The sequence below is a fragment of the Trichosurus vulpecula genome, chromosome 8 (genome assembly GCF_011100635.1).
Source record: "Trichosurus vulpecula isolate mTriVul1 chromosome 8, mTriVul1.pri, whole genome shotgun sequence".
Lineage (NCBI taxonomy): Eukaryota > Metazoa > Chordata > Mammalia > Diprotodontia > Phalangeridae > Trichosurus > Trichosurus vulpecula.
In genome coordinates, this window is record NC_050580.1 from 161,222,617 (window position 1) to 161,247,330 (window position 24,714).

Genomic DNA, 24,714 nt, shown 5'->3' on the forward strand with positions numbered 1-24,714 from the left:
CAGGGCCCTTGAAGGCAAGAGCCCCATCTAAAAGTACCACATCCAGTGGTGGGATTCAACTGGTTCTCACCAGTTCGGTAGAACCAGTACCTAATTTTAGGTTGAGTCCAGTGAACCGATAGTTAGCAGGGGCAGGTCCTGTGCCCACCACGTCAGGGGTGACAGTGGTACCTTGGCTGGGTTCCATGGAGAACCGGTTGTTAATTTATTTGAAGTCCACCACTGAGTCCATATCCCCTTTCTATGTCTAACAAACTCTCAGGTTGGAACCTTCTCTGCAATTGAGAGTCTTGGTATTTTAGAACACTGAAAGTTAAGTGACTTGCCCAGGGTTACACAACTTGTATATGTCAGAGGCAGGACTTTGGCCTGGCTCTTTCCTTCTGGTTTCAAGGCTAGTTCTCTATCCCCTACTCCATGCTGGATGGAGGAAGGAACATTGTTACAAGAGATATCTTTCATCTTTCTCAGTCTTCCTTCTCTGGAGATTCCTACGCATTGAGGTGTCTTCTCCTGATGGGGGACCTGAATCAGCAGAGAGAGTTTCTTTGCCTTTTAAGCAATGAAATCACAGATCCAATCTCTATCCTGCCCTCAAGAAGCTTATCTTGATGGGAAGACTTGGGATACTTTCAAGAGAAAGTTAAATGTTAACAAAATGCGATTAAATGAGTGTTGTAGAAAATAAGGATGAAGAGCTATGGTTGGCTTCTCAGAGAATGTGGTTCTTGATCTAGAGCTTAGGAGGAGAGGGAAGAGCAGCAAACTAGGAAGAAAAGCATAAACAAAGGCACAGAGTCAGAAAGGAGCCTGGTCTGCTTCTGGGAAGCAAGGTGGAGAAAGGTTCCTGTCTTTTGTTGAAGGCACTTGAGATCTGGGAGCTGGCCCTAGAGGTGGAGGGCCATCCTTGTCTTCCAGAACCGCAACTCATTCTCAGGCCAGAAGTTCAAAATGCAGCAAAGGCTATTACAGATCTGAAGATGGGCCAAAATACTATTACTATAGGCATTTACAACTACAAAATATGAGTGGAGAGTTTGGTTTTGTCCACCTTGGATGTCATATTTCTGGAGATTCCTTCAGTTTTAAATGCCTCTAGTCAGTCATCTGACCCCAACCCTAAGTCTTTTCTTTCTAATTCTGTCTTGATTCCACAAAACCCAACTTGGAGCTGAACTGCACACATCTAATATTCTTGAGATTTTAAGTAACCAGAACCCCTTGTCTGGCCCCCAAGTGTGCCAAGGCATCTGGTTTAGTGGAAGACATGTTGGATTTAGAGCCAGCAGAACCTGGTTTCAGATTCTGCCTCAGACACTTATTACCTGTGTGACCCTAAAGTAGCTTACTTAACTTCCTTGAGCCTCAATTTCTGTGTCTTTAAAATGAGGATAATAGCCACAACTTCACAGAGCTGTTTGAGGATTGAGTGATACAATATATGTTAAGCACTTTACAAAACATAAATGAGAATAAAAATGCAAATTATTATTATTAATGTTTCAAGTTGGTATGCTTTGGAGCAATCACTTAAATCAATTCCTCTCATTCCTACTCATTGTTTTATGTGTTCCCCTAGGACACTGAGATTCTCCCAATATCTATGTTCAATGGGCCCCTCACCTCGAGAATACAGACAATCACTACACAAGCCTATCCAAGACTGAGAAAAGTCAACAACTTGTGTTCCACAAAGGAATATCTAGGCAGGCCCAGATTGAGTGACGATTTTCACATGTGTAGTGTCTGCTAGACTGGAACGGAGAGTTTGTATTATATTAAGATACTTAAAATAAATTCCTAGATACAAATTTTACTGTATTTAGAAAAGTCATATTTGAATTTATTCCTCAAATTTTGAACTCTACTAAACACAAAAGAATATGTTACTAAATGTGTCTTTTTTTAAAAAAAAATCCCTTTAGAATGTAATTGATAAGGGGGTTTGAGATTCTAAGGCATTAACCTTTTGTCAAAAGACCTAAAAACAACATCATTTGTCTTTTAATCTAGTTATGCTTAAATGTCAATTGCTCCAAAGTATCCTCAACAATCTCTCTGAATGGGGACTTACTAATATTTGGTATTTGCAGCTTTTCACCAATTGAAAATTGGTAAAATAATAACCTTTCATACATACACGTGTATGTATATGAAATTGTATGTGTGGATATTTTTGTGTGGATACATATATCTCTATAGACACACACGCACCCATATGTACACTTGGTGGCAAGATGGCTTTAATGCCAAGGGGCATTCCCTGGCATCCTGTTAATTTTTAAGATAATTTTTGACATTTGCATTTTTAATTCATTTTTAAATGTCTAGATTTGTATTTTAAGAGAATGAAGGAGAGCTAGGGGAATGTGAGAGGTTCAGTGGGCCAAATGAAAATTTCTGTCTCTCACTCAGCAGAATTTCTGTGCTAGGTTAAGAGGATTGCTAAAACAACCAGAATAAGCAGGTCATGAAACTAGCTCCCTGCCCACCATGGTTCCAGGCTAGTCACTCTCGCTGCACAAACAAGGTCTTAGTTATTCTCTAGTGGCACATGGCTAGTCCTAGGGCTGATTTCGCTATTGCCGAGTCGCAAGGCTAGTTTTCCCCAACCAACTCTTCTACGGCTGTTTATCAGTCACCATCCATCTTTTCCTCACTGTATCTATTCCATCAACATATATAATCAAAAATTTGGTGCTCTTTAATACTGATAGCTTAACACTGTTCCCTCCTTTTAAAAAAAAAGGCAATGTAGTGGAAAGTTTACTGGATTATTCTCAGAGGAACTGGGTTCAAATCTCGACTGTTGTTCACTACCTGTGGGTCCTTGGGTAAGTCATTTAACCCTTCTGAGCTTCAGTTTCCTTATCTGGAAAACGAGAGAGTTGGGCTAGTTAGTTGCCTTTGAGGTCCTTTCCAAAAGTATACAATGCTTTGGAGGAGGCAGGGAAGCTAGACAGACGAAACTTATCCAACACCGTTTCACAATAAACATTATTATTGTTGTATCATGTTGTAACCAAACCTCACTCTAGCATTTCTTGTTGGTCAGCTGAGCACCTATACTACAGTATAGTCCCTATGGAACTGGACGACCTCCTGTAATATTGCTCCCTCTAACGATAAGTTTTTGTTTCTTTAATAGAACCAAGTAACTAAGTTAAAGCAGGAAAGCTTATGTATTACAGTAATTTCAAAGACCTCATCTTGAGATTTATGTTGCTATCAAAGACACCACTAATTTAAATCCTCGCTTTTGCTTATGGTATTCTGCCCCCTACCCTTTCAACATGGACACAAATGAAGCACTAAGTACCAATTAATAGAACAAAATATATAGAATTTATTAAATAAATGCATCAGGGGGTTATAATACCAACGTACTATATGGTTGAATAAAATATTCATTTAGGAAAAAAAACATCAGTTGTTATTGAAAACTTAAATTAGTAAAATTTTAACATACAAAATTATCTTTTAGGTTGAAATGAGAAAGAAAAATGCTCATAGGTAGAAATAAATACGGTGATTTCAATTGGCGTGATAAAGATACAAGGCACAAATGAACAGCAAAGGCCTTTGGAGCTCCAGAATCCAGCTTTAAGACAGCTGCCCAAGCATTAGAATCATTCTTCACAGGGGCTCATGTGAAATACAGAGCATTCAGCAGACAGACATCTGTGGCCAGCAGTCACCGGCATCTAACTGCCAAGAAGTCTTCATTTCCACTTCAGTTTGAAAGTGTGTCTGACAGTCCTTTTCTCTTTCATAGACAAATGTCTCTGCACCAAAGAAAAATATCGACTCCTAATACTTTATGGGTAACAAAACCTTCATAGTGTATGTAACAAGTGATCCTGACATGAAAATAAAACACAAATCACTTTTTGATTAATGCCCCTTTCCTCTATCAACAACCCAAATCTAATAAAACTTATAGATTGTAAGTGAATCCCACTAACAGAACTTTAGTGGGTGCCTAGAAAGTCACAGAGAATACTGCGTATAAGCATATTTGGGTTTAGTGTTTGAAATATGACATATTGCACTTCAGGCTTCTTCCCTCCTCCCTATCGCTCCCAACCCCCACCAGACTTTCCATCTTTAGGCTCCCAAAAGGAAAGCTAACTTTGTAGCAACTCTAATTCTCATTGATGCAAACGTGTGGATCAAGGAAGTAACATTTATCCTCTCCAGAATTCATGCTGCAGTCTCAGTGCATTTGTTCTTCGGAAATGAATGTACTTATTGGTCTGCTTCAGTTATAGCTTTCTTCATAGTTAATTCCATTACTCTCGTGTATGGTGCATAGGTCCTTGAAGGTCTTACAATTTCTCGAGTCCTAGTTGTTTGACTAAGAAATGGAAAAAAACCACACACACACAAGTTAGGAAGATTGAAGTCAACCTCCTGGTATCTTTGATGAGTTTGCATAGAAAAGACATTCCCCTTAGTGACTTAATACAGTGGTGAAAATACACATAGCAAAAACTATCTTGAGGAACAATATCCTAAAGGTCATAAAATAAGGAAATAGCTATGGAAGTAGACCTTTTAGGCTTCAGAGTGAGGTTTCACAAAGCTGCCTTTCCACAGCAGGGAGTAAGGGACTTCTTGTATTTTTGTTTTATCTTATTTTCATTGTTTTTTCCCCTTTGAGTTGAAAATGAGAGCAAAACAGATTTCATGAATAGCTAACTTTAAGACTGAATTTTAGGCATGTTATACAATATGCTCTGGCATTTTTAATCTATTATTTTTCATATCTCCTGCTTTCAGCTTTCACACATCCCTCCAAATTCCACCTCCCCCCCAAAAAAAATCAGGATAAGTAAACACACAACATTTTAACAAAAAGCAAGGCTGTCATCTGGCTACTGACAGACGATGAAGGGTTACATTCTGGTGACAAGCTGGTTTCCAATAAGTGGTACCTTTAAAAAAGTTTATTTTTTCCTCCTCTGAGACTGACTTCCCTGGTGGAGAAGGAAATAAGGAGAGAGGATTATATGGGCTATCACTTTTCTGTAGGAATGTAGATTAAATTCAAGGATGTTCAATTATGTGCCCAGATAATTGAATAAGTGAAGATTTTGAGTTTCATGGCCTCTGATGGCTTTAATCGTTCCTTCTTTCCTCCCTCCCTTATTTCCTTCTTTCTTCTCTCCTTTCCTCCCTTCCTTTATTTTCCCCTTCCTTTATTTCTCCTTTTCTTCCTCCTTCCTTTCCTTCCTCCCTTCTTTTTCTCCCTCCCTACTTTCCTCTCTTTCTTTCTTCCTCCCTCCCCACCCTCCCATTGTGAGATACAGAGATATTGCAGCTGGAACGTGTACACAATTAACAAAACTACAGGCCAGTACATGATCAACGAGTGTTACAAAGTACAAAAGATGTTCCACAAGAGAATGCAAGCTCCTTTAGGGCAGAGATTCTTTTTCACTTTTTGTCTACAGAGCCTTTCACACTACACTGTTCAGACGATGAAGAAAAAGTTTCACGTATGCCTTTTGCTTTTGTTGTAAAGAAAGGAGAGGTCACTTCTAACGCGGCGGATCAGAGAAGGCTTCCTGAAATAGATGGCACCTAGGCTGGGATTTTAAGGGATAAAGATGGAGAAGGAAGGAGGTGTAGGAAGCCTTCCATGCAGAAGGAATGGCACAAGTAGAGGTATGGATCTGGGTATCTGTTCAGGAAATGACACAATACTATTCTGACTAGAACACAAGGTTCAACTAGGCAATGGGGCAGCTAGGTGGCACAGTGGATAGAATGCCAGGCCTGGAAGGCTCATCTTCCTGAGTTCAAATCTGGCCTCAGACACTTACTAGCTGTATGACCCTAGGCAAGTCACTTAACCCTGGTTTGTCTCTATTTCTTCATCTGTCAAATGGCCTAGAGAAGGAAATGGCAAAACACTCAAGTATCTATGCCAAGAAAACCCCAAATGGGGTAGTGAAGAGTAAAATAAAACCAAGAATGATTGAACATATACACTGGACTAGTTGAAAATAATTTCAGAAATGTACTCTGAGATCAAATTGTGGATGGTCTGAATGCCAAGCTAAGAAGGTCGAACTTTATTTTCTAAGTAATAAGGATCCCCCTCCATTTGAAGGTTTACGAGCAAAGAAATAACATGACAAAAATGATGATTTGAAAGAATAAATATGAGGGTGGCCTGATGGGCTATCAAAGGGGAAAGAAACTGGAGACAGAGAGATCAGTTAGGAGTGACAGTGATAACCTCAACTTTAGATATACTGAGTTTGAGGTGTGCTGGCAGACCATCTAGGCATAAATTTCCAGCAGGCATAAATGTAGGGTAGTACTAGAGACATAGATATAGAAACAATACGTGTAGAAGTGAACCCGTTAGTCAATGAGACCACTGAAGGAGAAAGCACAGACAGAGTAAACAGATAAGGGCTGAGGAGAGAACTTTCCAAGATGTCCGTAAGTACAGCCATGAGGAAGGAGAGTAGCCCACTAAGGAGACAGACAAGGAACAGTAATGAAGGAGAGTTTATTAAAAAGCCAGAGGGACAATGGTGTCAAATGCAGAGAAATCAAGGAAGATAAAGATTGATTTTATTTTAAAAAATATACTATATTAATCCAAATAAAAAGCTAGAATTTTTTTCACCAAACATGGATTGTAAAAGTCTGTAATCACTATTATTTTTCAGTATATATTTATGCATTTTTTTCTTTTCAAATCCCTTTACTGCCTGTTTGACATTAGGAAGATCATTTAAAATACACAGGTCTCAATTTTCCTATCTGCAAGGTGGTAGCACTGACATCTAATGTCCCTTTCAGTCCTATGTCTATCATTAATATAATTTCCTTTTATGGCTATAGGATATATTCTGATCCATATTGTAACATTTTCTCTAAAATCAAGTTCCTTTTTATTTTCCTGATTAGTTTCTGGTGGGAAACAAAAACATTAGCCAAAAATCAGCCTTAAATATGTGACAATTTTAATAATGATAAATATGGATCAAGTAAGTTGGTTTTGAAAAAATAGACTATAAAACATTCTCTGACATATGTTAGTTTGGAGCCAGAATATTAACCACAAAACAAGCTAGAATGTTGGGAACAACTTGGGACCTATCACCTGACATCCCTGAGTCACATTAAAAATCCAGAAGAATATGAAATTTTAGGAAATTAAAAAAATGTAGCTCACTGTACACACTTTCAACATCTACCACTGAATGACCAAGGCAGTTAGGTCACTGTGATGTAGCTCGGCGGAAACTGAATATGAAACTTATGTAAAAGCTGCTTTTAGATACTAAAGTGGCTTCCAGGTTCACCACTAACATAAGTTATGGGTCTGTCACCACTTCCATTATGAAAACCGATTTGTGGTTCCATAACTTAGCCATAAAAGTTAGCTTCAGGCTAAACTTTGGCACACAAATTGAAAAGCTGATTTTATTTTAAGTTAAAGTGTGGGAATTTAAAAACAAACAATTTATTGGCTTCAGGCATAGTTTTGTATTCCTCTTAGCCAAACAGGATTTATTAGGCAGTCAATTAGTGCAGACTAAGCCACTTGGGTACTTGGAGGAAAAAAAAAGGAAAGGAAAGTGGCCAAGATTTAGATTTCAAAAACAGTCCTTGCCCATGGTCAGTCCTTATTTTCTGATAAACTTTTATTGTGCACTTGGTACTACATATTCATGATGCACAGACTCAAACTCTGTTTATATTTCCTTTTAATTATGTGAGGATAATAAAAAAACCCACATTTTGCAAGGAGACAAGCAGTACAAACAAGGTTGTCAAACAAGGACTCGAGGTGCCAGGCCTAGTGAATTCCTTTGGAAACACAAATGACCAGTTGAAATAAACACAATCAAAATCCGGGAGGGTAAATGAAAACAGAAAAACAGTAGATAAGATGCTGGAGAAACAAGCAGGTCAGAAACAAGACTAGAAAACACAAGTAAGAAGAGATAATTGCAAAGGAAAGGCTATATGGAGACTAGATACAATACTGGTCAAATGTATGGTATAAAATGTGCATTTTAAATGGTAATTCATGTATTTTGTAAGTGTAAATGAAGCAAGATAAAATGGCCAGCCTTGACCTCTCCCATATCAAACTCTCTCTGTTGAAATTATTTTATATTACTTTCTAAAAATAATAATGACATTTAATAATAGCTAATATATATAGCGGGGCAGTTAGGTTGGTGCAGTAGATAGTGCACTAAGCCTGGAGTTAGGAGAGTTCAAATGTGGTCTCAGACACTAACTGGCTGTGTGACCCTGGGCAAGTCACTTAACTCTATTTGCCTCAGTTTCCTTATCTGTAAAATGAGCTGTAGAAGGAAAGAGCAAACCCCTCCAGAGTCTTTTCTAAGAAAACCCCAAATGGAGTCACAGAGAGTCAGACAGAACTGAAATGACTGAACAATACATACAGTGCTTTAAGGGTTAAAAGCACCTTATGTATATGATCTCATTTTATGTACTTGATAGCATATATTACCAGATTCTATATGCTTTGTCTTAAATATCTATGTGCATGTTGTGTATGGACAGCAATTAGTTTGTATTTTGTCTTTGTATCCAGTGTCTAGCACTGCTTTGCACTTAACAATTACTAAATTGTTGAATTATAAGATCCTTGCGGGGAGGGAGCATGACTCCGTCTTTTATACTTACAAGGTACTTAACATATTGACTAATTGACTGGCTGGCTCTAAAAAAGCTGGCTAATTTTCCTACATATCCCTCCCACCACCATTCTGCAGTAAGGGGACACACCAGTATCTCAAAACACAACCTTATCAACTTTTTGCAGGTCACTCATTGAGCCAAGTAGAACAGATCAATTACTGGGCAGCCTAGAACACAGTCTTGAGACTAATGAATGAACCACAATAGAGCTCACAGTAGGCTATCATGGATGGAGTGCTGAACTTAAGTGAAGAAGACATGGGGTTCAAATATCGCCTCTTACACTTACTGGGCAGGTCACTGAGATCCCTTCCAGTTCTAAACCTGGCATTCTATGACCTATCTTAATGTCTAAATTTGATTGTTTAATGGACTCATTGGTTACTCAACCCAAAAGTGTTATGAAGACCAGAAATAAAAAGTAATCAGATGCATTGTACTCAAATGGACCAATTTCCGCCACTATAGAATAAGAGGTGATTGTTACAACATTTTTGCTAACTGCTTCCAAACTCCCACCTTCCCATGCCTCTGTTTACACAAAGATCTATTAGGGCTCCTGGGATAGTTCACATGAAAAGTGTTCACAGAAAGAAATAAATCCTGGTAGGAACAACTGCTCACTCACAATTCCTCATCTGTCTTTAGTAGGAAAAACACAAGCTTGTTTTTTTGTTAAAAACCCTACAAAGGCTTATTTACTGATCCTGTTGAATTTTTTTTGGTGGGGGAGAGGGGAAAGGAGTACAGTGGGGATAGAGAGGAAGGATGGTAGGAATATAGGATCATAAATACAGAACTGGAAAGGACCTCAGAGGCCATCTAGTTCAACTCCCTAATTTTACAGATGAAGAAATTGAGGGCTAATGAAATAGACTGACCCAAGATCAAATGGTAGGAAGCATCAGAGGCAAGATTTCAACCCAGCTCGTCTAGCAGAGATGAAAGAATGGTTTTCCGTTTCCTTCTCCAGCTCATTTTACAGATGAGGAAACTGAGGCAAACAGAGTTTAGTGACTTGTCCAGGGTCACATAGCTAGGAAGTATCTGAGACCAGATTTGAACTCAAGAAGATGAGTCATCCTGACTCCAGGCCCAGCATTCTATCCACTGCAACACCTCGTTGCCCTTGAGGTAGAAATAGGGGGTGAGATTGTTTTTAGTCACTGAGGAACACTTTTTTTAGGAAAATAAGAAATCCATAAATACCTGAGTGGTAGATCACAGCCTACTCCAATCTCTCTGGTTTCCACCTCAGTCTTGGGCTGTGTTTCCATTAAATAGTCCAATCTACTTTGTAGCTCATTATTCTGTATTGGGGGGAAAGGGGCAGGAAAAAAATGTTTTTAGCAAGAAATAATCTCTCTCCTCCCACCTCCCCCACTATATAGTAGACAACTTGTGCTCATTCTCTGGTTTCACCTCATAAACATGTATATTTTTCTATTTTCAAACACATATGATGCTTGGCCCCCTGTCTGGGGTGGGGTGGAGTGAGAGAGCCTTTCCAAAATGTCGTTTCTATCTTGATGGACTTAACATAAAATATGTTAGGTCCCTGATTTTTCATATCTATGAAACAGATAACAATGTTTAAATTAGGGACGTGTTGTCATTCAATTAGCACATTCATTTTTGCTTTTCAGTAAGTTGACATGGAAAAGTTAGCCTGATGGTGGAGAAGGACTAAGAAATGCCACACAGTGTGGCATGGGAAATCTGAGTTCTAGGGCTTTTTTTTTTTCCAGACTCTAGGTTTTGTGAGAGGGAATATGAGCTATTCAGCTGAATCTTAGCACAGCTCTCATACAAAGCTATGGGACATAAAAGACCACATCCTTTCCGATAAATAGGAAATGGTGTAAAGGGATAGAACACATTCCAGATGCCCTCTTAGCAGACGGGTCATGACAGATCTATGGACTCTGAAACCAGTCACCTAATGCACACTGTATGGGAGAATAATACTGGACACTAGCCAAAGAGACACAGAAATTTACACACATGTACATACACACATCTTTTCCAGCTCCATCTGGACTTTACCATTCACAAGGAGAGGAAATAACACAAGGATTTCTGCTGTCATTTACTATCCATTTTTAAATCCATTAATTTACAAATACATAAATCCATTAATTTGCAATTAATTAAATCCATTAATTTACAAATATATGGGCTGAAACATCATCGTCAGATCTAGGAACTTTGCTTACTAGGCAAAAAAGAAAGAGTTGGAGACTCTGCACTAACTTATATGCTGTATATGGACAATGAGCAGCCCAATGTCATTAGAGCACAGAATTACAGGACAATACATTAATGAGAGTGGCCACTGAATTTGAAATCAGAAGTCTAAGTTTTAAGACCCTGCTCTGACATTTGCTGTTGAGACCACAGGATTAGACAATTCCTCAGTTCACAATGACATAGGTTTGGAGTTGAAGGGACCTTGGAGGCAACCTAGTCCAACCTTCTCATTTCACAGATTAGGAAACTGGTTAAATGACTTGCCCAAGGTCACATGGATAGGAAGTAGAAGAGCCAGAATGTGAACCCAGGTCCCCTAACTTCTAATCCAGTGCTCATTCCACTACCACAATGGAGGGCTGGGATTGTCTTGCTCTCCTATTTGTATATCTAGCACCCAGCAGTGAGGTTAATTAGTACACTCCAGCTAACTGATTGAATCTGAGTTTCTTCTTGTGTAAAATGGGAATAGTGAGATTTGAACCAGTTGTATTGATGGTATCGATGATAATCGTAATAATAGCTAACATTTATATAGTACCTACTATGCACCAGGCATTATGCTAAGCCTCACCACAACCCTGTGAGGCAGGTGCTATTATTATCCCCAATTTACAGATGAGAAGACTGAGGTAAACATAGCAACTTGTCCAGGGTCACACAGCCAGTAATGCTGTCTAAATGAATTATTTTGCATATGATTACAGCCTTCTGTGTGCATATCAGAGACAGCAGAATAGGAATGAGACCTGTATTAATATGGGGCACTCCCAGATAAAGAAACTCTTCCACCAAGGTCGGTCTGCATCGTCTCAGCAACTTAAAGTCTTACAGTCACCTAGAGAGCACTACAATGTTGAATGAATTGTCCGGGGTCATAGAACCTAACCAGAAGTGGAAAGACTTGAACCCAGTTCTTCCCAACTTTGAAGCCAGCTCTCTATCCACTATTCCAGGCTGCTAGTCTATTATAGACGTAGTGGGTGTGTATGTATGCATACATAAATTTTCTTTTTACATTATATATTGATATATGTTCATATGTATACTTTATATATATTTATACACATAAACATATATATGTATTATATTATATATGTATATATGCATTATATATAATGTAGGAGATATTTATACATATATACATATACCCACACATATATGTATATGTGTATATATGTATGTGTATATATATACATACATATGTGTATATGTATATATGTGTGTATATGTACATATATGTATACACACACATAAATATATATGAAATGTAAAAAGGAAATTGGATTTTTTTTTCTCGTGGTAAAACCAAAGCCCTTCTCCTTTTCATTGATTTAAGAATTTTGCTAAAACAGAACGGCCTAGAACACTGTCAAATGAGTTCTATATTGTTCATAATAAACTGGCACTTGCATTTGTGAAACCTTGTCCTGAACTTGTCTGGCTGTCACATAGCACCACTTTGTGTCTAGGCATTGTACTTATGACCATGCCCTGGCTTGACAGGATACATCTAGAAGCTCTGTCACAAAGCTATCATCATTTCTTTTGTGACAGTACAATAAAGAACAGTTGAGATAGGCACATAATCTAAATACGGCCCCTCCCTGGGTGGGGGCAGCTGTATACATCCCCTCTGGCTGCACGCTATTGCCTTGGTCCTGGTTGGGGTTGGAGGACCGTGAGCCCTGGTCTCCCCTTCCTTCTTTCCTTCCCTTGTATCTTTTCTGGGTCAGTGAAGAGTGATGCAGCAGGGGAAGTAGAAGCCAGCAGCTTCCCCCTACCTTTGAAAGTGATGTTCCCACCCTGAGCTCCCTGGGTACTGGACTGACCACCAGCCACAGGGCAGACAGATAAATTGATTGTTCAGAGAAGAATTGCAATAAAAAGAGGGGGGTGGAGGGAAGAGCAGTAGGGTCCAATTCTGGCACTGATACCAGACTGTGGGTAAGTCATTTAAGGCCTTTGAGCCCTAACTTTGTTTTCTTTAAAATGGAAATGATAGTATTTCAGTACTGATAGTACAATTACTAGCATGAGAATGGTAGGGAGAAAAAAAAATGAATATGAAATTTCCCTCCCTTACCCTGATGCATAGGATTTACACATTATTAGAGACTCCAGCCCTTAAATTTTACAAATACAAAAACTGAAGAATTAGATAATTTTTCCAAGAGAACAATACATAATGTGAGCGCTGAGCCAGGATTCAAACTCAGGTTTTCTTACTCAAAATCTGAAGCTCTTTGCACTCAACCATGTTTACTCTCAGCCTTTCCAGTTGCTAATTATCTGTTCAGTGCTATGTTCCTTATTCCAATTCCCCCAATGTTGATTGATCCTAGGTAAAATTGTGACGTAGACAAAGTTTCCTCTTGGCACTGTTTCTAAGTCCTCCTTTCCCACCTTCCTTTTCATTGTTCTCTTCGCTCCTTCAGTTTTCTTATCGGGCAGCCTCGAGGCCACATGTGGCCCTCTAGGACCTCAAGTGTGGCCCTTTGAATCCAAACTTCACAGAACAAATCCCCTTAATAAAAGGATTTGTTCTGTAAAACTTGTACTCAGTCAAAAGCCTGCACCCAAGGATCTAGAAGGTCACATGTGGCCTCAAGGCCACCGAGTTCCCCATCCCTGGGCTGGAGTCATGCCAAGCTCCTAAGGAAGATACAGTACTGTCATACTTGGCAGATGTGTTGGTTGGTTCTGCTGAACTGTTTTGCCCTATTTTCTTTTTAAATCTTTGTTGCAAGGGATAGCTTGCTGGGTAGGAGAGGAACATATTCAGAAATGAAGATGTTACAGAAACAAAAGATATTAATAAAAATAAAATATATTCTGATTTTTTAAATGGAAGGAGCATATAGAACAATAGGTCTTTAGCTTCTTTTTCTATCAATAGTACATTTGAACTCTTAAGTTTCCTTCTAATTTTTTGGTTTGGTTCTATTCCTCCTTTGGACAAAATAAGATAAATTATAAATTCAGAAAGGAAAGAATGTTAATATTAACTATTTTAAAGTTCTAGCAAAAACCAAATGACTTATAATCCACTATCATATTTATCCGGCATGTTAGTATACTTGTTTAGAAAGTTCATATAGAAGAAAAGCCCACACCACCAAGATGGGTTGTGGAGTAGCAGATACATTCATTCATTCATTGCTGATAGAATCACAAATCTATATAATAATTTTGACGAATGATTAATTATCAGAATCTCATTTTTTCATTGAAAGTTAATTTGCTGTCTATTTTCTGAGTCTAAAAAGTCTTCATTTATTTGAAAACTAAGTTTTAGTACTCTGGTAACAAAGTTACATGGTACAGAATTATATCTAAATAATCATAGATTCTTACCTCGCCTTCCAAGAAGGATATTTTTTCTAAAAGCTGCAAGATAAATAGTTGTTTCTGTTGCACTTTTTTCTTTAATGATTCGACCTATGAAAAAACAAAAGTAGTACTAAATAGTTAATCGGAAAAGATGCAAAGAAACCATGTACATGCAAATTGATTGAGAATCCTACCTAATTATTTTTATTGAATAACAGTAACAATGGCACCTGTCAGGCAGTATATTTGACACTTTACAAATATTATCTCTTTTGATCCTCATAACAACCCTGGGAGGCAAGTGCTAAACTGAAGCTGACAGAGGTTAAGTGATTTGCCCAGAATCAGACAGCTAGTAAGTTTCTGAGGCAGGTCTTGAACTCAGGATTTGCTGACTTGAGGCCTAGCACTATATCTACTGTGGTACCTAGCTGCTTCTAAGAGTCTACACTCTCCTAATTAGAGGAAAACCTAGCAAGTTGGTCTGGCTAAGTCTTCATGGATATATCACGAGGGCTACTTATGCAGAAATTGGAAATGAGAATTAAACTGACTGCAGAACATTCCTAATCCTGTGGTTAGCTTTTATTGTACCCAAAATTCCCGGTATATCTCTTCAGCTCCCTGAATCTCATCCTTCAAAGTCAGCTGATATCCTGTTCCATGTTGCACAAAGTCTTTCCTGAAGATTCTGGTTCCCATTGATAATTCCTTCCTCTAAGTTTCTATAGTCTTTCTCATTCAATAAGCACAATTTAATATTTGATTATCAATTTGTTGTGAACTGTTCCAATTTGTTTCTTGGGTACAAGTCTTTTCTTCCCCAAACTGACCACAAGGTCCAAAATAGTAAAGACTGTGTTGATTTCTTTGCTCATAGTTAGATGGATTTCCCAAAGAATATGACTGATAATCATTCTGCCAAGCATAGTAAATGTTTGTTGCCTTATTGAACCTACCAGCATTTCAGTAGCCATCACTAACATTTTAAAAAAACACCAACTTTAAGACCACACACCAAACTTTATTATTTCCTCCTCTAAATATTTTTAATTACCCAGTTTTTAAAATCTCTCACTTGACATTATTCTTCTTACTTTTCTTCCTTTATGGGACATCGCTTTTTACAAAGTCTATCAAAAAGTCTATTCAACATTCTTAAAGGAAAATTCATAAAGTATTTATAAAGCACTTCCTAAATGTATAACCTTGTAATAAATGCTCTGTGACAAGGAGATATAGAGAAGTATGATAATTCATTCTCTAGGAGCTTAAAGTTTATTTCTTATAATTTTATATAAACAATATTAAGCATTAATATGAGTAAGATTGCTTTTTAACTATTTACATTTAAATAAAGCAACTTTAATTGATAAAATATAACTTTTCAGTCACTCTCTTTAAATATCCATCAGGATTTCTGTTTATCCTCTTGTTACTATTTAGTTTTTCATATGGTCCGTCAGCATTTCCTTTGTTCTTTGGGTTCTGCTTTTTTTTTTTTTGCTCTGTTTCATATCATAAAGCTCCTTCCAGCTTTTTAAAAATAGTACTCATACTTTATCTTAATTGCATTGCAGAAATCCATTATGTTAATGTATCACATTGTATTTAACCATTTCCCAATTGTTGGACATTTAGATTATATTCTTTGTGATTATTAATGATGCTGCTATGAGAAAATTTAACAGCTTTTTAAAATTTATTTTTGATAACGCTCTGAGAATATATTCCCAGAAATGGAATTACTGAAGTAAAGAAGATTGTTTGAATACCTCATAATGAAGATTCTCAGATTGCACTTCAAAAAAAAGCTATGTTTGCTATTCTGCCAGCAATTGAATGATTGTACCTGTTTTTCCATAGCCCAACCAGCAATGCCTTTTATTGTTTTTAATTACTTTTAAAATGGTACTTGTTGGATTATTATTAAGGTTGAGCATTTTGCAAATGATTATTATTTGCATTTCTCTTTTGAAAACTGTTCAGTCTTTGATCTCAAAGTTGCCTTGTACATTAACATTAACAGTTCCTTTATATAGTTTAGATATCAAGTTTTTATGTTATAATTTACCATATTTTCCAAATGTTATTTTTCTTTTGATTATTAGTTTTTGTTGAACACAATTTTATTTTAATGTAATGTTGTCTTGGCAGCTAGGTAGAGTACAGTGGATAGAGCGCTGAGCCTAGAGTCAGGAAGACCTGAGTTCAAATCCAGCCTCAGGCACTTACTAGTTGTATGACCCTGGGCAAGTCACTTAACCCTGTTTGCCTCAATTTCAACAACCATAAAATGATCTGGAGGAGGAAATGGCAAACTACTCCAGTATCTCTGCTAAGAAAACACTAAATGGGGTCATGAAGAGTCTGACATGACTGAAAATGACTGAACAACAACATCAACGTTATCTTGCCCCTAATAATTCTTTTCTATTTGTTTTTAAGAGTCAATTTCTTTTCAGTACCTTTACTGGATAAGAAAAATGGTCCTGAGTAGGGAAAACTTTCAAGGATAATTAAGGCAGGCAACAGATACGTTTTAAGAACATTTACCCAAGGAGCTAGAAAACTACCTGGGGATGACTAATGACCTGCTCACTTTAGATGCTGTAAGTATCATATAGCTATAAATATAGACTTAGGGAACTGATGAAAGAAGAAAACCGGATAGACTAGCAGTACAGATGGAGGAACAGTTAGAAGACTGAAAATTGGAGTCTTGGGTCTTCCTGATTCCAGGCCCTGCGTTCTATCCACTGCACCACCTAGCTGCCCCACTTTAAAATTTACCAAGTGCTTAACAAATTTCCTTTGCCCCATTGTAAAATATCGCTTCCATAGTATAGCAGCTCATTTGCTCCTCCTAACAAACTTGTAAGGTTTGTGCTATTCTTATCCCCACTTTATAGATGAAGAACCTGAGACAAAGATTAGACGCTTTCCCCGGGGTCACACAACTAGTAAGTGTCTGAAGCAAGGCTCAAAGTCAGATCTTCCTTACTCCAAGTCCAGGAGGCTAACCATTGTAACACCTAGCTGCCTCCCACAAAAAGCTCTAAAAAAATTAACTTTAATTTAAAAAAGACATGCCACAACCCATTTTGAGTAAAGGGAAGCAGTGGAGTGACAAATAATAGCGTAAGGTTAGAATGATATTAAATTTCTGGTGAACTAAAAGGAAGAGGAAGGAAATGGGGAATAGCAGAAGTAGGACTATTCACTAGGAGAGTGGCTCAATTTTTGATATTTTTAAGGGCAACCATTCTCATTAAGGCTGACCCCAAGAAGTATAATCTGATCATGCCTTCCTTACTTAACCTTTCCTATGATGACTGGAATAGATGACTTGGAGTAGAGAGGGTCCACACTTAGAAAGCCTGTCTTGAATTTCAGTGGAACAGAACTCATCTGGAACAGAGTTTCTGAGGAAACCCTGAAATGCTGGATATCTCTTGGATCTGTAACCCCAAGAATTCTGTGATTACAATCTGGGGCAGCACCTTACCACATGCCTGTTTGCAGTAATCACTTTACTAGTTTAGGTTTCCTATTTCATTTTAAACAAGTTTATTCAGCATTCAAAAGAAAGGAGTCTCCAATTAGGTTAAGCTGCCACCAAGTGGTAGTGGGTGGCTTGGTACAAACTAACAGATCTGTGTCATAGAAAAAGTGACTGAAAGAGATCAGAACAATGGATTTTTTCAGATTTTTTCCTGGGTTTTGTTGGATTATTTTTCTAAAAAAAAAAAAAGACGTCATTAAAAACAGTTGATCCTAAACACTGAATAGCAAAGTCTTAGAAAACAAGTTTCTAAAGCAAAAAATACCTAAGTACAATTTAGTACCTTTCACACTATGCTAAACTGTTATGAATCACAGGTTTACCTAGCCTTTGTCTTATTGCTAGTTCTAATTAGAATGATCATTTCTAACTAAATCTGAATCTTTTTGTTGCAGCTGGACCCCTTTTGGGCATGGTACATGCTTCTAGAATTTCATTTCTAGGAAATCAAGTCAGTTTTCACGTCAAAAACCAGCTTTGCATAGCTGCCAACAGCTTTATCCTATTCTAGCTAATTAAAGGAACTTCCTTAATCAACCCTTTAGCCTTCTTATCAATTGTGAAGATCTACTGCTGTTCCACTCTCCTCAGGGTCTTCTTTCTCTCACTGGCTAAGGCAGACAGGGAAAGGCACTAAACTCTCTCCATAAACTCTCTCTCTGTCACATGACTTTTTTTTCAATCAGAAGGGAGTAACTTTGTTGTCTATCTATAAGGCACCTCCACCTATCTATAAAAAAGCAGAACTGTCTCTCCTTTCACAAGAAATGGGTAAAAGTTAGTAGGATTTAAATGTAATAATATTTCTTTTATATGTTGAAATTGTACCTATCACCCTGACCCTTTAATATTTATAAAATACAAATAGAATACAAACTGTTTTAGAGAATTAATTCAAATGGATTTCTAAAAAAGTTGGTGTCTCCAGCAGAAAGAAACAATATTTATAAACAATCAATTTCACAAGTTTTTAAAAGCAGAAATTTAAAGTAGCTTCATCAAGGGGCTGTGATGAGGCAATGTTTGTTGTTTATAACTCTTCTTGGCAAAGAAATTTGAGTGGTTTGTCATTTCTTTCTCCAGCTCACTTTACAGATGAGGAAACTGAGACAAACAGGGTTAAATGACTTGCCAGGGTCACACAGGTACTAAGTGTCTGAGGCCAGATTTGAACTCGGGAAGAGGAGTCTTCCTGACTCCAGGTCTAGTGCTCTATCCACTGTACCACCTAGCCGCCCAAAGCAGCTTTTAGTCTCACAGAACAGTCATATAGGTTTTTTATTATCTGAGACCTAGCATCATAAATTTAGAGCTGAAATGAACCTGAGAGGTCACCTAGTCCAACCCCTTAATTTTATAGATAAGGAAACTGAGAACCAGGAATTTCAGTGATTTGCCCAGGGTCACCCAGTTAATAAATGGCAACGCCACTATCTAATCCCTCTTCATATGATGTAACTCTACAATTCAGTGTCATGATTGGTATCCAGTTTTCCAATGTAAAAGAAATTTAGCTCAAGTACCTAAGCCTATGAAAATAAAAGTTCATATGAGTATCAAATGTAATATAACACTTCCTATAGGATTTTGAGAGATATTTTTGCCACTGGTAATGAGTGGTGAATGCTCAGTCTCAACAATAAATAGTTTTTAATAAAGCAGGAAATGAATGTTCTGCTTCAGCTTTGTCACATACTGCAGGTGCCCAATTGGCAAACATCATTTCTATAGCGTCATTATTGTGGCTGTTCATTCATTTCAGTCCTGTCTAGCTCTCTATGACCCCATTTGGGGTTTTCTTGGCAAAGATCCTGGAGGGGTTTGCCATTTACTTCTCCAGCTTATTTTACAGAAGAGGAAACTGAGGCAAACAGGGTTAAATGACTTGCCCAGAGTCACACAGCTAATAAGTGTCTGAGGCCAGATTTGAATTTAGGAAACTGAGTCTTTCTGACACCATGCCAGTACTGTATCTGTTGCACTAATCTGCATCCTGGTAGGTTCAAATCGCCGAAACCAGTTACCAATTCTTCAGGTGTTCCAAGCCCATCTCCCACCCTCAAGCATGAATCAGCTCCAGTCTTCGAACCCTGACCTGTGCTTCAGGTCCAGGCTCCCTCTTTTCCCCCCAATGCCTGATCTCACTGTACTCAAATAAGAACCTGACATAAACCCACATGGCTTTACTGGTTTGGGGTACCCTACTTCACCCAAGGATCCCTGCGGACCTATTTCCATCCTTCCTGACTGCTCCTTCCCTCAATAAAGGGCTTTACTTTCTGCTGAATTCCTTCTCATGCTGTGACATATCTTCTGGTACTCTGCCCTTTCTTGTCCTGTACCTTGGAACCCCAAACCTCACCCCAACTACTTTAAGACAACTCCACCCATAATGAGACTAATCCAGATTTCACTCTCTTCACAGGAAAGGTTTTATTTTTATATCTATCCTTAATTATATTAAAATAATTATGCTTTAGGGGTTTATTTTTATATTAAAAATGAAATCCTCAGGATAAAAAATGACCTCAGGATGCAAGTTTAAAAAATAATGTAAGTACTAAACTTTTTTTCTGAAATAAACCATATGGGGAGAAATAAGTCAGCTATTAAGTTATCAGAATTTGCCCTGCTGTAATATACTATAAGAAAGTAGCTTAACAAGGAAGAAAAAAAAAGTTATAATACCCCAGCTGAGAGGAAAAGGATGGAATGAATTAAAGTAAGAACAAAATGAAACTGAAAAATTGCTAAATGAAGTTAAGAGGGGAAAATGAAAAATCAATGAAAGAAAGGGGTAAAAAGGCACATTTTTCATCTTCATGATGCCTGATTGGGTTTGTGAAAATTCATTTTCAATTAATGTGTCTTGTGGCATTCAGCCAGGGCACATGCAACGAATAGTGCTCATATTTTAATCAATTTCTTCTATTAAGTTCCGCGTAATGTACAGTAATAGAATTATGCCATTTAAAGGCTCAAGATGAAACTGGCTTCCAAGGGAAAATAATCTACTTTTGTTTGACTTTTATTTTAGACTCATGATACGTCTACTTCTTTTTAAAGTGGGCAACACAAAATATTAAGTCCAATTCTCCAGAACACCTAAAAATCATCCTTAGGTGTATAAGAGTGATACAAAGAGGTATAAATTGGTTTTATGGCTTGGACACATTCACAGAGAAGACATAACCACAGAAAAGAAGAAAATGGTAGTACTCTCTATGCTGTTAGAATTGTTCTGTCCTTGAATTTCTTGCAAAAGATTTTTTTCAACCCCCACCCCCACCCCGAACACTGCCTTACACTCAGATTTAACCTCGTAGAGGTAAGGAGGGGGCACTTCGTTATTCCTGTGGCGCTGATGGGCAGATTTCCCATACCAACATTTATAATCATCACACACTCATACATAAAAGATCTATTTGTACTCTCAAACTGGACTAGCTTAAAAATAGATCTGGTTAGAGAGGACAGTTTACTTATACCAGCATCACAAAATGTTAAAGATCTGAGAACCTAATGCAAGATAGGGGAAGATGGAGAGCTCACAAACGCCTTCCTTTTGATCACTTTGAATAGAGGAAAGGTAGGTCATGTTTTCTCCCTTATCCCTTCTCTGTCTCTTTAGCCTTTTTTGGAGGGGTAGGGGAATGGAGTTCCTTTAGCTTCCAACCATCTATTGAAAGTTTTTCTTACAAGGAGACCTACAAAACTATTGCTGAATAATGGGGAAAAAGATATTTCAAAGTCTTTGAGGTCAGGGCCTAGATGCAATAACTTCTTAACCTTTTCTGTGTCACAGACCCTGTTGGCAGTCTACTGAAGCCTACAGACCTCTTCTTAAGTGATATTTTTAGATTCACAAAATGAAATACATAGGATTACAAAGGAAATTAAATTGAAATGAAGATGTAATTTTTTCCCATCCAAATTCATGTCTCCATAAAACCTATCCCCTGATCCCTGAGAGAGTACATGGACCCCAGCTTAAGGAACTATATTGGGACTTGCAGAGAAGTCTCTCTCTTCCAAGTGAGATACCTGGGGTTACAAGCCTGAGAAAGAATACATGTTCACCTTAGAACAGAGGTGTCAGACTCATAGCTTGTGGGCAGCCTAAATCAGATTAAAATGTAATTGAGAAATGTTTAAAAAATAAATAAAAATACAATACAGAATAGATAATGTTAATTTGTGGTTTTCTAAATCAATATGCAGCCCCTTGGGGTTGATGCCACTGATTTAGGGTATCCAAGGGTCATAATCAGGATTTGGTTTATGGGGAAAGTGACCTGCCCCTTACCATAATTTCTATTATTTGCTTTTCTTTAATGCCTCCTTTTCATAATGAGTGCCTTCCCCACCTCCACCTCCAACAAGTTCCCAATATAGAAACTCAATAGGCCATCAATCTTTCTGAGGCATCACTCTATACCCTCCTTGATGGCATGGGGACCATGCATGTGGACCAACTGCTAGCCCCACTGTATTTTCCCCCCCAATTTCCAGGAAATTAAGGCCTTGTACTGGAAAAGTCATGTGGTAGATAGAGGTGGAAAGGGCATAAGTGAAATGATACATAATCTTAGATTTGGAACTAGAAGGAATCTCAGAATGGAGGAATAGAGGGAGGATTGATGTTATCAGACTTGTACAGAAGGGAGATCAATTTGATGGCTGAATGGATGGACTAGAGTGGGGAGAAATTAGAGACAAGGTGACCAACCAGAAAGATATCACAATAGTCTAGAGACAAGGTGATAAGAGGGTGGTGACAATGACAGAAGAGAGATGGATCATATACAAGAGGTGTTATAAAGGTAGAAATGACAGGACTTGGCAGCTGATTGAGTTTGGGGAAGGGTGTGGGGGTGAGGAGTCGAGAAGATTGTAAGCCCAGGTGCCTGAGAGGATGATGGCACCCTCCTCCATAATAAGGAAGTTAGGAAGAGGGAGGATTTGGAGGGAAAAGATAATAATTTTGGTTTTGGGTATGTTAAATTTAAGATGTCTACTAGACATCCAGCTCGAGATATCAATAGGTAATTGGAGCTGTGAAACTAGAGGTTAGGGTTGAATAAATAGGTCTGAGAATCATCTGCATAGAGATGACAGTTGAATACATGAGAGCTGAGACAACTAAGTGAAATCATACAGAAAGAGCCTTAAGGGATACCCTTAGTTAGTGGGTGTGATTGGGATGAAGATCTAGCAAAAGAGATTGAAAATAATCAGACAGGTGGAATTAGAACCAGGAGAAAGAAGTGTCATGAAAACCTGGAGAGAAGAGAATATCAAGGAGAAGAGAAGAACTGGTAATCCAAAGGCTGGAAAGAGCGCAAGAAGGAGAAGAGTTGAGAAAAGATCATTAGATTTGGCAATTAAGAGATCATTTGTACTTTGGAGAGAGGTTTCAGTTGAATGATGAGCTTGGAAGCCAAACTGCAGAGTTCAGAAGAGAGTAAGAGGAGAGGAAGTGGAGGCATTGACTGTAGACAGCCTTCTCAAGACGTTTAGTCACAAAAGAGAGAAGAGATACCATCCATTGCTAGCAGGGGTAGACGGATCAAGTGAAGTCTTTTTGAAGACAGGGAAGAAGACAGAGGTGTATTTTTAGGCAGTAGGGAACCAACCAGTAGACAGATGGAATTAAGTGAGAGAGTGGAGACGACAGAAGGCATAATCTTCTGGAGAAGATGAGATGGGGTGGAATGGGATTACGGGTATACGGATGGGTTTGCCTCAGCAAGAAGAGTCACTTCCTGTGAAATAAGGTTGATTAAAGAGAAATTTTTGCAAGAAATCTGAGTGATGTGAAATGAGGAAAGGAGGGGAGAAGAGGGAGCTCTCAGTGAATGGCTTCCATTTTTTAATAGCATGTTGTATCATTTTCCAGGAACTGGTCAAGTTTTTTTTTTAATGTTGTGACTGAAATTAGTATCAACAAATCATCTAGAAATGGCAAAGGCTTTTTGACTCCCCTGTTTCACACTGTGCTCCCCTCCCAATGAGGACATTTAAATCAAATATCACTATCCACTCGCGATTGTAACATTCTCCATGCCATAGGCTACACTGGAAAAGGAATTGTAGATGATTTTTATCTAAGTTTGGAAAGGGTTTGTTGTTTAAAATCGTTGCTTATTACAATTCTCTTGAGAGGAAGACGTGGAAAAAACTTATATCAAGCTTTTCTATCTCTGCTTTCACAGGTGGCAAATGCAAATTTCTTGGGATTCAGTTATGGTAGTTGTGAAATTTCTTGAGACAAGATTGATTCAGACTTGGATGGGCAGGTTTGCATATTTCCAGTGAATGTATGTATTACTATCAAGTTTTCCTTTTTGCTCTCTTTTGAATCATATACAATATTCACATATATAGAACTACTATTTTCCATAAATTAGTGATAGAAGGAAGGATCAGAAAATAGAACAGGCATCTCCTATAGGAGGTGCCTGGAGAAGAATGTTCCAACAATGCTACTAAAAGTTCTAGGACCATATTATTGGAACTTGAGAGGAACTTAAAAATCATTGAATTCAATCTCTTTCAAGAAAATGAGGCTTAGAGGAATATAGTGACTTTCCCAGTGTCATACTGTTATTAAGTGTCAAGATATGATTTGAATACAAGTCTTCCTGACACCAACTCGAGCATTCTATCCACCACAACACTCTGTTATCTTCCCCACCCCAAGGCAAAGGGGTTTTTGTTCAGTGTGCACCAGTGAGACCTCATCACTGCTTTTAGTCCAAGCTAAACTTATTCCCTTCCCCCACCACCCCTGCTGGTTACTAGATTGGATTTTCCATGGATGTTTAGGGACCACATTCCCCAAGGGATGTATGACAGTTGTA

At 38.0% G+C, this 24,714-nt stretch overlaps 1 protein-coding gene across 1 annotated transcript in view; it reads right to left on the reverse strand.

The window, feature by feature from the left end:
• Nucleotides 1-3,322: 3,322 nt before the first annotated feature.
• Nucleotides 3,323-24,714, reverse strand: part of LOC118828854 (myocardial zonula adherens protein) — a 103,717-nt gene continuing 82,325 nt past the window's right edge. Inside the window, exons 11-13 of the mRNA XM_036735739.1 lie at nt 14,311-14,394; nt 9,913-10,013; nt 3,323-4,357 (exon numbers count right to left, since the gene is read on the reverse strand). Coding sequence (XP_036591634.1) covers nt 4,249-4,357; nt 9,913-10,013; nt 14,311-14,394 — 294 coding nt within the window. The 3' untranslated portion in view covers nt 3,323-4,248. The remainder of the gene's footprint in view (nt 4,358-9,912; nt 10,014-14,310; nt 14,395-24,714) is intronic.